Source organism: Crocodylus porosus, unplaced genomic scaffold, assembly GCF_001723895.1.
Source record: "Crocodylus porosus isolate Cpor-Errol unplaced genomic scaffold, CroPor_comp1, whole genome shotgun sequence".
Taxonomy (NCBI): Eukaryota; Metazoa; Chordata; order Crocodylia; family Crocodylidae; genus Crocodylus; species Crocodylus porosus.
The window spans coordinates 124,778,410-124,792,679 of NW_017728943.1; the positions used below are offsets into that span (position 1 = coordinate 124,778,410).

At 39.1% G+C, this 14,270-nt stretch overlaps 1 protein-coding gene across 3 annotated transcripts in view; it reads right to left on the bottom strand.

The window, feature by feature from the left end:
* UTRN (utrophin) overlaps nt 1-14,270 on the bottom strand; it is a 541,506-nt gene that overhangs the window by 390,567 nt on the left and 136,669 nt on the right. For all 3 annotated transcript variants that reach the window (XM_019550130.1, XM_019550131.1, XM_019550129.1), the window contains exons 14-18: nt 11,890-11,997; nt 10,413-10,592; nt 9,158-9,327; nt 5,244-5,367; nt 2,363-2,450 (exon numbers count right to left, since the gene is read on the bottom strand). In XM_019550130.1, coding sequence (XP_019405675.1) covers nt 2,363-2,450; nt 5,244-5,367; nt 9,158-9,327; nt 10,413-10,592; nt 11,890-11,997 — 670 coding nt within the window. The remainder of the gene's footprint in view (nt 1-2,362; nt 2,451-5,243; nt 5,368-9,157; nt 9,328-10,412; nt 10,593-11,889; nt 11,998-14,270) is intronic.

A 14,270-nucleotide genomic window follows, 5' to 3' on the forward strand; every position in this document is an offset into this window, starting at 1 on the left:
ACGCTGAATATCCAAGTCTATGAGAAACCTTTTACTTTAATTATCAGGTTTGTGATATCTAATGCATTTGTATCATAAACATTGAGGTGCTCCAAAGTTGGGGCCAACAGCAATAAGCAATTCAGGCCTTTAGAAATACAGCATTTCTAAAAAATCTTACTTTCTAGAAATCTTAAGTTTCTTCTGTTAATTCTCCTTCAAGTTGCTATTTCTTTATATGAGATGGATTTAGAAAAGGCCTCATGAGGCAAAATCTCTAAGTGAAAAAAATAATCAGAAGATTTAAAGGGGTTCCAACTTTTGGATCGTTTTATATTATATACTTTTCTCCCTAGACATCAAACATAAGACAAGATTTTTTATAATATCCTACTGGAACAAATCAAATTTTTGAAGCAGACTCTGTTTCACTATGCTCCATACGTAGTGTTTTATGAAGGCCTTATAGTTCAGAGATGCTGGAAACATAGAAGCAAGTACAGAGTATCACAGGTTTCTACTATCTAACCCTTAGGTCAAAAGGGCTGAATCAATAAATACGGAGAGTCTTACTATTGTAAACAAAAACCCAGGGTCACTGAGCCATGTCATGTGGCCCACAGGACTGCCATGGAATCCAAGGTATGAAGCATAGTTAGGCATGCATGTCAGCTGAATTAACCCCTGCCATTCGCCCTACTGCTCTCTGCCCTACCACTACACATGGATTCAGCAGGCAAAGAGCCGCACCATCCAGATCTACTCAAGGGGGTAGGATGTGTTTGACACCTTTATGTTAGAAGTTTCACTTCTACCAGGTAAAAATATGACCTGCTGGAGACATTCAGCAAGCCAGATTTTTCTAAGCAAAGAGCTGGTGGGGAAAAAAAATTGGCTGTCCAGAAACCTGGCAGACAAAGTATGAAAGACAGACTGTTAACCTGTAAGAATCACACCTCTGATGGGCTGAAAACACTGCCAATCACAAATATGGCAACAGACAGCCATTCTACAGTAGAAGCAATGAGCTTGTAGCTTGAGTACTTGAATAGCTGCTTTATAGGAATGTGACATGTTCTACTCTTAGAGGTTTATCATATTTATTTGACTAAGGTCCCCTCTACATGTTACAGGGGTATCGTGAAATTAACTGGTTAACTGCTCAATTACCTTATGACCAGTATTTATCACATGATAAGAAGTGCCAGCCAGTTAAAAAGTTAGACCTCAAAAATGTGTACTAACTTTATAACAAGTTGCAATCTACCTGTAATTTGCATGTGTAGCAAATTTGTATACGTAGCATGTGACAGGGCTCCCAGAAACGGGGGTGCACCATGTCCAGCATGAAATCCCCAAGCCCAGGGGAACACAGCAGCTGCAATCCCCAAGGCTCAGCTCTGGGCCCACACACGCAGCCAGGACAGAGTCCCACACCTGACGCAGCTCCCGGTCCTGGCTACACACATGGGGTAGCTGGAACTAAGAGCACTGTCAGGCACACGACTCATTCTCAGCTGCACATGGCCCCTGCAGCTGGAAGTCCCCCTTAAAGGGGCTCTCAGTATGGGAACCTGCTTCTTGCCAATGCAGGAGGAAGCCAGGATCAGGTTTCCCCTGGCAACAAGGTGTAATTGGATCTAATGCACAATCCCACAATCACATTTCCTGCCATGCATGTGGCATGGCAGGAGGTGCAATTGTGTGGATCATGCATTAGGTCCAATCATGTGTTTGCTGGCACGTGTAGAGGGTGCCTTGCTATCTAGCAAGATCTTGGTAGGATTTCAAAATTCAGTTTTTATTCATGTTCACTACAAAAAGATTCCAGAAGCAGGAATTTAACTAACAATTGAAACACATCTGAAACAGTCATTTTTTTTCCCTTGGTACCATAAGAAGTGACCATATCAAAAACATGCTGAACAAATAATGATGAGCATGGGTACAACAGACAAATATTGAAAGATGCACTGACATTTTTTGGATTCATATTTTACCTTAAAATGAAATGTCTTTAGGTCAGGAATAAAAGCAATTGTTTGTGGGATTCAGGGGAAAGGATGCAGGCCACACAATATGCAATCTGTAATATTGCCTTTTTTCAACATCATCAGATCAATGGAAATACAACACAATGCCTATTTAAAATGTCTAAGGAACACAGGGCTGGAAAAATATTTAGTGCTTATAAGCTTTTCTATTCATCCAGATGCGTTTTGTGCACCAATCGTGACCATTTCAAGAGAAGAATGTATGCTAGATTTCAAAATTCTTAACTGTAGAAAGCAATTTCATTCAATACCTCTCCCTTTACTCAGCCACATGCTTGTAATCTGTGGCCTCCATCAACACAAATGAAAGAGTTCTGAAGATCTCTTACCCTTTCCCATTTGATCCAAAAGATTCTGTCCACTTTGTTTCAGTTCATCTAACTTTTGGCTTTTCTCAGTCCTCTCTTTTTCTATCGCCTGCAAATTGATTTCCCCCCCAAAAAAAGAAAATAAAAAATGTGCATTTCTACTGATAGCAACACTTCTTCAATAGAGCACAACACATAGTTTTGCTACTACTTGGCATATAGTCCAAGATTCCTGCAGAAGACCCAAACTGCAAACAGCAATACACAATGGAAAGTTTGCTTAGTCATGTTTGCTTCAGAAAATAACCCAAAACCATGCTTCAGATTATTTCTTACAAGTACCAAAACAAGCAAAAAATTAATCTTGGGAGAATATCACAAGTAAAATGGTAATTAGAAGGGTCTAGTTGGCTGATAAAAATGAGAGCTAGAATTCTTCTGTACATCTCAAAATCCATTCAGATCTCAGAAATGTTGCCTGTAACTGAAAACTGTTACCATTTGTTGGCTGTTAAGTAAAACACACCTTTCTATATACACATTTTATATAAAAGAAATGCAAAATTGATATGGCCACCTTTGCCAGAAGTTCTGGATGAAAATGTCTAGGAGAAAGTACCACCCTCACACCCATCCTTTACTTTCTGCCTTGGTTCCTCACAGAACATAATTAAATTCCAGAGTTTGGGGAGGATGTTCAAATTCCACGGGACTGTCCAAGGTACCCGAGGAACCACCTCCCTCTACACAATCACCCTTATATAATCTACCAGTCAGTATGAGGGCAGATTTCTTCACCACTGGGTGACAATAAAAAAAATCTACTCTCACAATACATAGGAACGACCATAAAAATGATTTGAAATTTCACGTATTCAACCTAGATTTTTAAAAATAAATATGCTAATCATAAAAACACTCTTATTTGGAAAAAGGTATGGATCTAAAGAAACTTAAATTACTTAAAAATAATTAAAACTTTTAAAGTTTTCAAGTTTCATGCTATGGGTATGGTGTAATGAAATCCTGAACTTGCAATAACTTAGACAGCTCCAACTAAATCATTTAGACAAAGCAGTGCAGGGAAGCCTGCAACTCTGCATCTTCTTTCTGGATAAATTGGAAACTTTAGATTTCCCAGATTCCTGTGGATTCATTAATGGAAACACAAATATCTGCAAAGCCAAATGTCGACACTCAGAATGTAACTACTACAGTTTGGGTTTTCGCAGCTGAGTACACTGTCCTCTTACTGCTCATCTGGAACATACAATTAGCTGTAAAATATATATGAGTCAGGCCCTCAAAAATCAAAGGCCAAGGAAGTCCACCTACTGACTCAGCTTGACTTTGAATAAATTTAAATATGGACTAAACAACAACAGATTATAGTAAAAATAGAAACAAAGCTCCATGATATTATCAAGTTCTCCTGCTTCACATTCAGAAAAAACATTCCTGTTGAATTCAAATGCAGGAAACACAATAATCAAAAGTGGCAAGGGAACAAAGACTTCTTTTAAAGTAAAATAACTGCTTCTTACATGTTTCTTTAACTTGCTAGTAAAAAATTAGTCTAGGACTTTAAAGTTGAGATAGGGCCAGTTTATGTGGTGGCTCCCCTTCTTCTTAGCTCCTTCCTCCTTTCCATTCTCAGTTAGACAACTCTCCTCAATCCCAGCAATTTAGCTGAACATTTTCCTAAGCTATTCCTTCACATTCCCCTCTTTAAAATTTTCCCCACAGGGACTCCCCTCCAAGAAGGTCCCTTCTAATCTCCTCCAAGAAAGTCCTTCCCAATCCCTTTTGTGCCATACATCAACCTCTTCCTCTTCTGCCCTTTCAAAAACAAAACAACTTATGAGCCTCTGTCTATAACAGGGACAAACAACCTTCTCTGAGCAGCAGGCCAGCACTTGCAACCCCACTGCCACCATGGGCCACTGCTTTCTTTTACAGTAACCAAACCACCTGCTGCTCCCAATTCCTGTCCCCAGTCCCAGTGGGGAAAGGTAAATTTGGCAGGAATCTGCCCTAAGGGTGCAGAGCAGCAGGAAGGACCTCTGAGGGAAGTGCTGCAGGGGCTGGAGGGCACGGTTTAAGGCATGATGCAGAGGGTGTGCTGAACTGAGCTGTAGGCTGCCAATTCCCTGGGCCACCACAAGCCAGACTGAACCTTGGCAAGCTGAAGAAAATGCCTTTGCAAGCCAGATAGAGCCTGCAACCTGTGGTCTAAAACTACATTTTTTTAAAGTATGCACCTTCCTAAGATGTATGATCATCTGTCACATAACCTCAAGACCTCATACTTTTCTCCTCAGACTTTTCACTCTGTTACCTCTTTCTGCTCTAGTCTTCCTGCAGACCTGCAATTCATTCAAGAAACCCAAGAAAGCTGTCTTACTGACTCAAATGGGTCTCCACACAGGAGATGGAATCACAGCTTGTAAACTCTTCTAGTCAAGGCTCTGTTCTGGAAAAGGATGTACACACTTGAGCAGTTCTATCAACAATGATTTCATTAATAATAATAGCTTGAGATGACATCCTATGATATCCTTCCAAGTCTTAATGCATTTTTTTTTTTTTTAGCTCCAAACTTTCTGGATATTTAGGAAAATCTAATAATCCTTAAGAAATCCACACATCAGTACACCAAAAAGAAATTAGCAAAACCAAAATGAAAACCCTTCTAGTAAATTGACAAGCATTCTAATAAATTCAGTGATAACATTTTGAATGGTCAGAGTCCCATGTCTGTCCATCAATCTGAACCTAGTTAACAAAAGCAAGACCTAATCCACAGGAAGCTCTCGGACTAGCCTGTACCTCCAGCTGATTGCAAGCTTAAACTGACAAAATAAACTATTCACTGGAACATCCTTCAATCATCTCATTTTACCTTCAACTTTTCTTTCATGTTTGAAGTCTCTCTCGTCCTCTTGTATTCTTTGATGTTTGTGGCCTGAATGGTAGCTTTTGATTTTGAAATCCAGTTCAACAGCTCAGCATTTTCAGCATCAAACCTGGTTTAAAAGGTCAGATGATACAATTTTTAGTAAATTTTTTCTCTGTTCAGTCATTGTGTCCTTTATTAAGTTCAGCACATTCCTTCATTAATCCCGAGAAAGCAGAGCTGTGCACACATTCATGTACTCCCAGATTACTATCCTACCACAAATGAGCAGTGACAAAGCTCTCTGGTTACAGGCCCTTCAATAAACTATTGCAATATCATCAACTCTTTGCATAAACTCTGATGAACATGATATTATTCATATTTTTGTATTGATATTCACCTTAATGTGGATGGCTACTATTTCTGTTCGGAAGCTGTGCCCAGGGGGTCACTGTACTAAGCCATAATCTCATCCTACATTTTCTAATATAACAACAATAAAAGCAAGCTAAAAAATATGACTAAGAAAAAAGAACCACAGTTTTCCAGAGTTTCCATTCATTTAAATGGAAGCAGTAGCTGAAGAACTGTGGGACACATCCAAAAATCACTCTTGTAGGCAGCTAAATAGGATTTACCTATTTTAAAATCACAAATAGTGATCCAGGCCAAATCCCGTTTTTTCTACTTTCCAGCTGCTCCAAAACCACTTAGACACCTCAAATCATTATGCACCTCTATTTTTGGCCTGAAAAGTTCCCTGTTTCCTAATGCTTATTGACATGCTCAGAAGCAATCCAGCTCGAGCAGCAGAGTAGTTAACTCCTACCAAAGCTCCATTACAATCTAGACTGGAGCTAGAAGGTACCTACGGCCTACTTAAAATCCTCAATCTGTCAGCACCTACAGAATACACCTAAGGCAGAATTTGATTTCACCTTGTACATGACCACATGCCACTTGCAAGTTACCTGGCAAAACTGTAGGAGCAAGTCTAATTATTGCCTGGGCATGTAAGCACCTCAATTATAGGAATAAGATCACCCTCCAAAGACACACAGACATCTCCCTATTCCTATATTGGGAGTACTAAGGCAGCCAGAGGAGGTAACAGAATTGTTCACACACTTTAGCAGGGGAAATTCAGAATTGGCCTTAAGCTGCCCTTTGCTCATCCACTAGGTCGGGGTGGGCAAAATGCAGCCCGGGGGCGCAATGCGGCTCGCCAGGCCATTCTATCCAGCCCGCAGGACCCCTACAAAAATTTAGAAAATGAATATTAATCTGCCTCTGGCTGCCTGTCAGGCGGCCCTCGATGGCTTGCCAAAACTCAGTAAGCAGCCCTCCTCCCAAAATAATTGCCCACCCCTGAGCTAGGTGAAATAAAATTCTGCCTCTGATGCGCAACTGACATGGACAGTAAGGAGTTCAGTACAAAACAAAGAACATCCAGAGATGCCCACCTCCTGCATAATACATTAGTCGTTACAGCACTTGCCCAAAAAGTGGGACACCTGCGTTTTTGGCTTTCCTCAGCCTGAGCAGGGTTCAAACAAACATCTCCCACATCCCGGAAGAGTGTCCTAATAGAAGAGGGTGGGTGATGGTACCTTCTATCCCTCCTACTAAATCTGGGACAACAAGTAAATGAATTCAAGATTTATGGGGCCAGAAGGAAAATAAGAAAAAGGGAGCCTGATTCTGTAGACTGAGTGATGAAGTAGGCCCATGATTGGCGGGGGGTGTAAACAAGTAAACGACAAGGCCAATGAGAAACAGATAGCTGGGCTGTCTGTGTACTTTAGACAGTCGTGTCAAAAAAAGTAACTAGAGCACCAGGGTCACTAGGCTACTGTTTCAGGCACTCTTGCTTGTTCTCCTTCCAGCCCCAAATCTAACAAGAGTTTGCCCTTTGGAGGTGGCAAAATACCCTCAATGACTGTAAACTATCCTAAGCTCCTAATTCTCTTGATTTAGGCTGCTGTCGTCGAGGTGCCAAACTTTGAAGCATTGAAATGACTCAATGGAAGTGAACTATGAATGATTTGGCTCTAGTCTTCTGTAACAATAATGATAGGAAATGGAAAACAATGGGAAAACGTTTCTGAATGAACTGCTGACAACTGGCTTACAATACAAGCTCTAAGTCATTCCATGCCAGCATAACCTTCTTGTTCATTCCCAACCCAGATGTTACAGCACCCAGGAGATCCTTTCACGGGTTTTCTGGAATCAGGTGTGGAAACTTGATTCACAAAATAAAACCAGAGATTTCATTCATAGTGTTAAAAACAGTTCAGCTTTTAATCTTTCTGAATTCTTTGCAATAAAAAGGTTCTATTATTTTTCCATAGTTAAGAAAAGAGTGAAAACTTAAGAGCTAGCACTTCCTGAGGAGTTCCTCAAATCTAATTAGAGGTGCCTCAGATCTAAGAAGGCTGAGCACCACTGGCTTAAACACCTTCCACACTACCTAATTAAAAATCAAAAACACCATTCTTATACCAAATGGGGATGTCCACTCACAAGGCAGAACTGCACTGGCTTAAAGTTAAACCTCTGCTTATACTGCTCTCTCACTCACCCATAAAAACAAACCCTACTGCAAAACAAATGCCTGTAAATAATTCCAGTGAGAAACAAATTCTGGCAAGTTAATGTTAGTCACTAAGGAACTGTTCATGGGAGAATCTGCAGATTTCCTGTCATTGTTCATTTACTGGCTCAAATACAAGCTACAGGGAGGTACAGCAAGAAAACAGCAACTGAAAGTTTAACCATTTTTTTCCCCCCAGTACACTTGCTGATACAACTTTAATACAAGGAAGGCAGATGATAAAGCAAAAACAGTTTGTACAGCAGGAACCACTAAGAGGAAGGATGGCATTATGGTTAAAACACTAGGCTAGGACTTCAGAAATCTAGGTTCAGTTTCTTGGACTGCCGGTGTGACTCTGAGCAACCCCTTTAATCTCTCTCTGTCTCCATTCTCCATCTGTAAAATGAGAACTACACCTAGGACAGTGAAGCCCTGTTCCTGATTCAGGCCCAATACTTAGGTATACAGAGAATTCAAACTGCTGATTTTTTTTAAAAGTGTAAAAGGAATGAAAAGCAAGAGGCCTAAGATAAATACAGGGACAGCATTTCCTTGTTCATGTATCTTAACAACAGCATCTAGTTGTAAGTATGGTATTTTATAAAGGACACCTCCTTAGATTTGGATGGAAGTAGGGGTAGAGGTGGGAGTAGGAACAGGGATCTCCAAAATAAGATCTCGCTAAAAATTTTGCATCTTCTCTTTTTTCATGGTCCACCTTTTTCTGTGCTACTATACCTTTCTAATAAAATTTGAAAGAAATAACTAAATAAAGTACTTTGCAATGATTGCACTGCGGCTTTCTTTGAGAGACCCAAAATGCTTTTACCAAGGAAAACGGGTACAATAAATGACATTTTCAGTCACTCATTTAGGCACAGAGAACAGAGCGTCTAATTGGCGTCACCCACCACACACACAAACATCCACACAATACACAGTTAATCAGCCTCACAACTTAAACCAGAAGTCAGGTCTATAAGAAAACACATTTGAGAGAAAAGACAGATCATTTGATTTTTGACCAAGGAAAGGATTAATAGTTATCTATTACTTCCAAAAGATTTAGTCACCACTTAAACCTTGGCAAAGTTGCAGGTTGTGCTTGAGCAGGGATTCAGTGCAAAATGCACCCTACTATCACAAGGGGATCAACACAAAACAACTAAAAATTTCAGCTAAATCAGGGCCCGAAAAACTACAATACAAGTAACAAATGCCTCTTTTTTTAAATCAAGATATTTTCCTTAGTCTTTCATTCTGAAATGAAATTGAAAAAGTTATGTGGTGAGTAAAAACGCCAACAACGTGTTCTTACTTTTTCTTTGTTTCAATGTCCGGAGGGATTTGTCTTTTCTTTGGTGGGGGAGGTGGTGGCAATTCTTGTTTGGACCGTTTTACTGTCACCTGCTCCTTTACAGATGCCATTTCCATAACAGTCTTGTGTGAAACTTGGGACAACCCTATACTTCCCACAGCCTGAGTCACCTACACCAAATGATGAGTAAAAAATGTTGTTTTATAATATAAACTCCATATTAAATTTAAATTAATCCATTGCCTTGATATGGCAGTAATAAATCCAGCCGATACTAGCAATCATCATTACCAGCTTTCATATAGTATTTTCATCAAAAGTTGTCAAATATTATCATTTCTGCAGAACACTCAGCAAAGAATAAATTTATTCAACAACACTCATGATAGATTTTTATTCAATAGTTACAAATAAGATTCTTTAAGGCCTGTTTTAGTATAATTAAAATGTATTCATGTTGCAGAACATTTTTTTTCATAAGCAAAGCTTCAATTATGTAAAGTCTGACACAAAAGGGACCCGATCCAAATGCCACTAAAGCCACTGGGATGCCTTCTAAAGACTCAAATGGGGTTTGAACCACGTCACCCGGGAGTGCAAGTAAAAGTTAAGCTAAAGGCTTTGGGAAAATGAAGTCCTAAGAGTCCTACTCAGAGCGCCTTAGTGAAACAAAATCCTTACCAAGGTCAGTAAGAGATCACCCAAGTAAGAAATGCTAACTAGAACCCAGAACAGTAAGAGACATACTAAACACTTCACCCATGCTACTATTCTTGTGTGTCAAAATAAATGTTGATGCTCAATCCAGTGGGGTAAATCTGTTTTATACAGAGAAAAAAAAAATCAAAATGGGCTAAACTAAAACTCTGGTATGACTAGACATTAACTCTGACTTATAAACCACACATCAGCCAGTTTCAGCAGTCTTACAATGTTTAGAAAGTCACTTAAACAAAAACACGGTATGCAACTTAAAGCAAAGCATTTTGCCCACCAGTAAAACTGAAGATACCAATACAGTCTGCCCATGTTTTTTACTCAGTAAAAACAGAAGAGCAGTGTCTGTGGAGTTAACTACTTTGCAGTCTGAAAACCAAGCAAGTCCTCAGAGTATATACCAGGAATAAAACTGGCCAGGAGTCTAAGCACCTGAACCCATTTCCCCTAAGCTGTTAACAAACATTCCGCAGGATTTTGTGCATATAAGCACAAACATCTGAAAAACTGAAAGACAATGTGTTACTGTTTTGGGTACCTGGTTAGAGAAGTCCTCAAGCTTCTGAACTAAGCTGTCCCACCTCTGAGTTAGTTCCTCCAGATCACAGTCAATTTTATTTGAAGCCCTTTCGTTCCCAAGGAGCTGTGCCACATCTTGACCAATCTCACTTAGCTGGTCTAGCATTTGACACTTCATTCCCATATCCTCCTTCAAAATCTGACATTGAAAAAACAATGAATTGACTGTATGAATTTTCAGATCACATGCTAATTTGCTCTTTTGTTTTTAAATTCCATGGGCAATTTATCACATGATTTATGGATGCTACAAGTTTGAAAGCACCATGTTTTACCATGCTACAAGAGACATAAAAAAGCATAATAAGCCCACAAAATTACTATTATACTGGATAATCAGTAATGCCATTTTACCAGTATTACTAAAATGCTAGGTTAGTTAAGCACTAAACATGCTGACAATCTTAAAAAAAAAAAAAAAGAAAAAAGAAAAACTTTATTAATCATACAGGGCACCCACCCTGTAATGCAAGAATGGAGTTTAACTTTTATAGTGTTTTTTTTGGAACAGAAAGAGAAGGAAGTAAAGCCACAAATCCCAGAAAATCCCCTTTAAATGATGCTAGGCTAGAAGGAGAGTTTAAGAGGGCAAAGGCCACCTACATTCTCACCCCTTTCACTCCAGCTTAAAAAAGCAGCCCATAGAATGAGAGTTCTCCAAAATACTTCAAATGAGCAAAAGAGATGTCATTTTTCAAAGGAAAAAAAGAAAAACAAACTTCAGTGAAACATTTAGACAAACACCAAGCAAAGAATATACAGCCTAATTTTTACAGATGCTAAGCATTCACAGGTGAAGTCAGAGCAACTGTGTTCTTTACTTATTTTTTTAAAAATTGACAAAAAGCTAAAATTACTGACTAATTTTCAATGTTTGGGAAGTTTTGGAAATGAAAAATATCTTTTATCAAACAATGTTCTACAGAGGAGACTGAAAAATATGCTTATTTAGAAATTTAATGGACGTTCTTAGAGTTGCTAAAAAAGAACGTTTTCGTACTTCCAAGCCAGAAAGTTTGGGAAACTTTTTTGAATATTGAAAGAGAGTGCAACTTCTATGAGCTAACAGTTGAAAAAAAATTTAGAAGGAATTTGAAATCTAAAAGCAGAGAAGGATGAAAGATAGTGAGTTTTATAACATACAGAGTTCTGAGGAAAAAAGGGGTGCGAAACATTAAGCAAGTTGCATACAGAGGAAGAAATACAGATGCCTGACACACTATGTAATCTATAGAGCTGCTGGCAGATAGAACAGAAGAAAAGGACACAAGACTCCTCCATGGATACTGACCTGGGTTAAAGGAGCACTGTTGATGGAGGATAGATATTTGTCTCTATATACACGCTAGAGGACTGGCTGCATCTTAAATAAGGTTCTATTATTTAACAAATCAAATTTTAAAAAATGACAAAGAGACCAGGGTAGCAATACTCACTGCCAGTTTCCGAACATTTGTGCTCAGCTCTGTTTGATCTCTAAAATTGCTTGTTTGGACTTTACTTAAAGCTGCTTCTTTTTCAGTTAGCCAAACTTTCAACAGGCACTAAAAGGAAGAAAGGAAACAACATGGGACTAGCTTCAAAGAATTTCAGCATAATAAATCACCATAACTAAGGGCAAATTCTTTCGTTCAGATTTTCATGTAAGATCAAAATGGCACCACAACCCTTACATGTACCAAATTTCAGTCGACATTAACAGGCATACTTACTATGTATATTGGGATAATACTGAACTAGAACCCTCTGAAATAATTTCCAGTCATTTTTTTCCCCTGAAAAATACATTCAGGTCAGCTTCAATGCTTCAGGAATTCATGCCAAGTTTGGCCCAATGTTCCAATTGAAAAAAGAGCCTAAAGTTTCTCTACAAGTCTGACAGTTTGGTTTCAATGTTTTCAAAATGAAGTATTTCAATTATTGCTTTACAACATGACTTTATTTCAATGAGAATTTTTATAATTGGAAAAATGAAACTTTGAGTTTCACTTCTAGCCTCCCCCCCACTTCTCATCATTGATTCAGGACTAGAGTTTCCAAACAGTGTGCTTTCAGAATATGTGCAGGTAATGGTGTGCATCTCTTCTAGCCTTCGCAGCTAATAGGTCAGACTTGCAGCTCACATATATCGAAAATGCCATTAAATCATTACCATTACCAGTTTGTCTATTCCTAACTCAACTATGACAATTTTAGCAGGCAACACTTCACAAACCACTGGAGATAGAAACCCATACTGTTTAAAAAAGATGAAAAATCCTGCTTTTGAGTAGTACAAATCAGGAATTTCCTTAACATTTTTCACATTGTGGGCCATGTGTTTACAGTAAAACTGTCATATCTAAATTGTCCAGACAACTGCCTTTCCTCTTAGGGACCACATACTACCCCTGTGGCAGCTACAGCAGTGGACTTGAAAGAAAAAGTGATATTATCAAGTGTATAATATGTTACAATCTTCTTTCAATGAACCTTAACAGCTGGAACCAAAAAAGAAAAGACCAACCCCCCCCCCAAAAAAAAAGAAAACAAAAGCAAATTACCAAGGCCCTAATTCTCCAGGCCCCAATAGTCAATTAACTCTCCAGGGACCCCAGGGTAACCACTGAGATATATCTGCTTTTGCAGACAAAACTTGCAGTTTACAGACACCACATTTTAAAATGACCACCAGATTCAGTCCTGCCACTGGCCTAGGACTGAGTATAGCAACACTTAAACTGTAATGTATTTTTTTTTAGGGGTATGCGAAGCGGGCTGTTTTCAATTCAATTTCAGCCCAATTCAGGGGACAGTGATTTGATTTGCTAATGCGGATCACTATCCCAATTCTATTGGCCCAAATCTGAATCTGAAGATTCAATTCTTATTTGGAGAATCAGCTATTCGGCCATAGACACACCTTTAAATGTTTTTTCTACACACCTCGAGGTATCAGGAGCGGCTCGTGAATGCTTAGATGGTAGGGTAGATTGGACCATCCCACAGGAGCACGAGGGGGCACCCTGTGTGTGTTTGGCGGTGGACCCGGAAATGGACCGAAAGTGCTTCCAGTCCACTTCTCGATCCACCACCAAGCGCACAGGGGAACCCCCCCAAACTCCCATGGGATGTTCCATCCACCCCAGCATCTCAGTGTTCACGAGCCTCCTGCTAACTTGAGGTATGTGGAAAAAACATATAAAGCTGTGTCTATGACTGAATAGTCAAATCTCTCCGAACTGGAGAGATTAATGGGTCTTCTAATTAGATTTGGATTCGGAGATTTGGCCACTGAATCGGGCTGAATCTCCTCCAAATCGAATCAGCGACTGAAGCTTTGCACAGCCCTAGTACTTTTCACTTCCTGTATAAACCGAATACATAAATGTACAGACAGCAAAATGTAAGTGATGGAAATTCCAGAAGGCCTGAATTAACAAAGCTATACCACCACATACGCATTAGAAAATCAAGCTAATGTTCCAGCCAGCGCATTTTATACTGAACAGATAAGTTAAAAAGCCCTTCAATTAATCTCTGCTAACTTGGCCATCAGAGATAACCCTCTTTATGAAACTCAAAAATAATTATTATAGTGCTAAGAAATATATGGCACTGAATGAGGAATTTGTTTCCTGAGTGGTAAGAATTATGATGACTTCGTTGTCTGACTTCCAAAGATGCTTTAGGCAGCCACAAAAGGCTAATGAATCTCTGTACTCATCCTTCCATTTCATGGGTGAAATAGGAAAATGACAGCAGCTGAATGCTTTAAAATATTTTTTTTGGTTATGCACGTATTCTGAGAGAATTTTAAATTGGTTGTAAACACAGT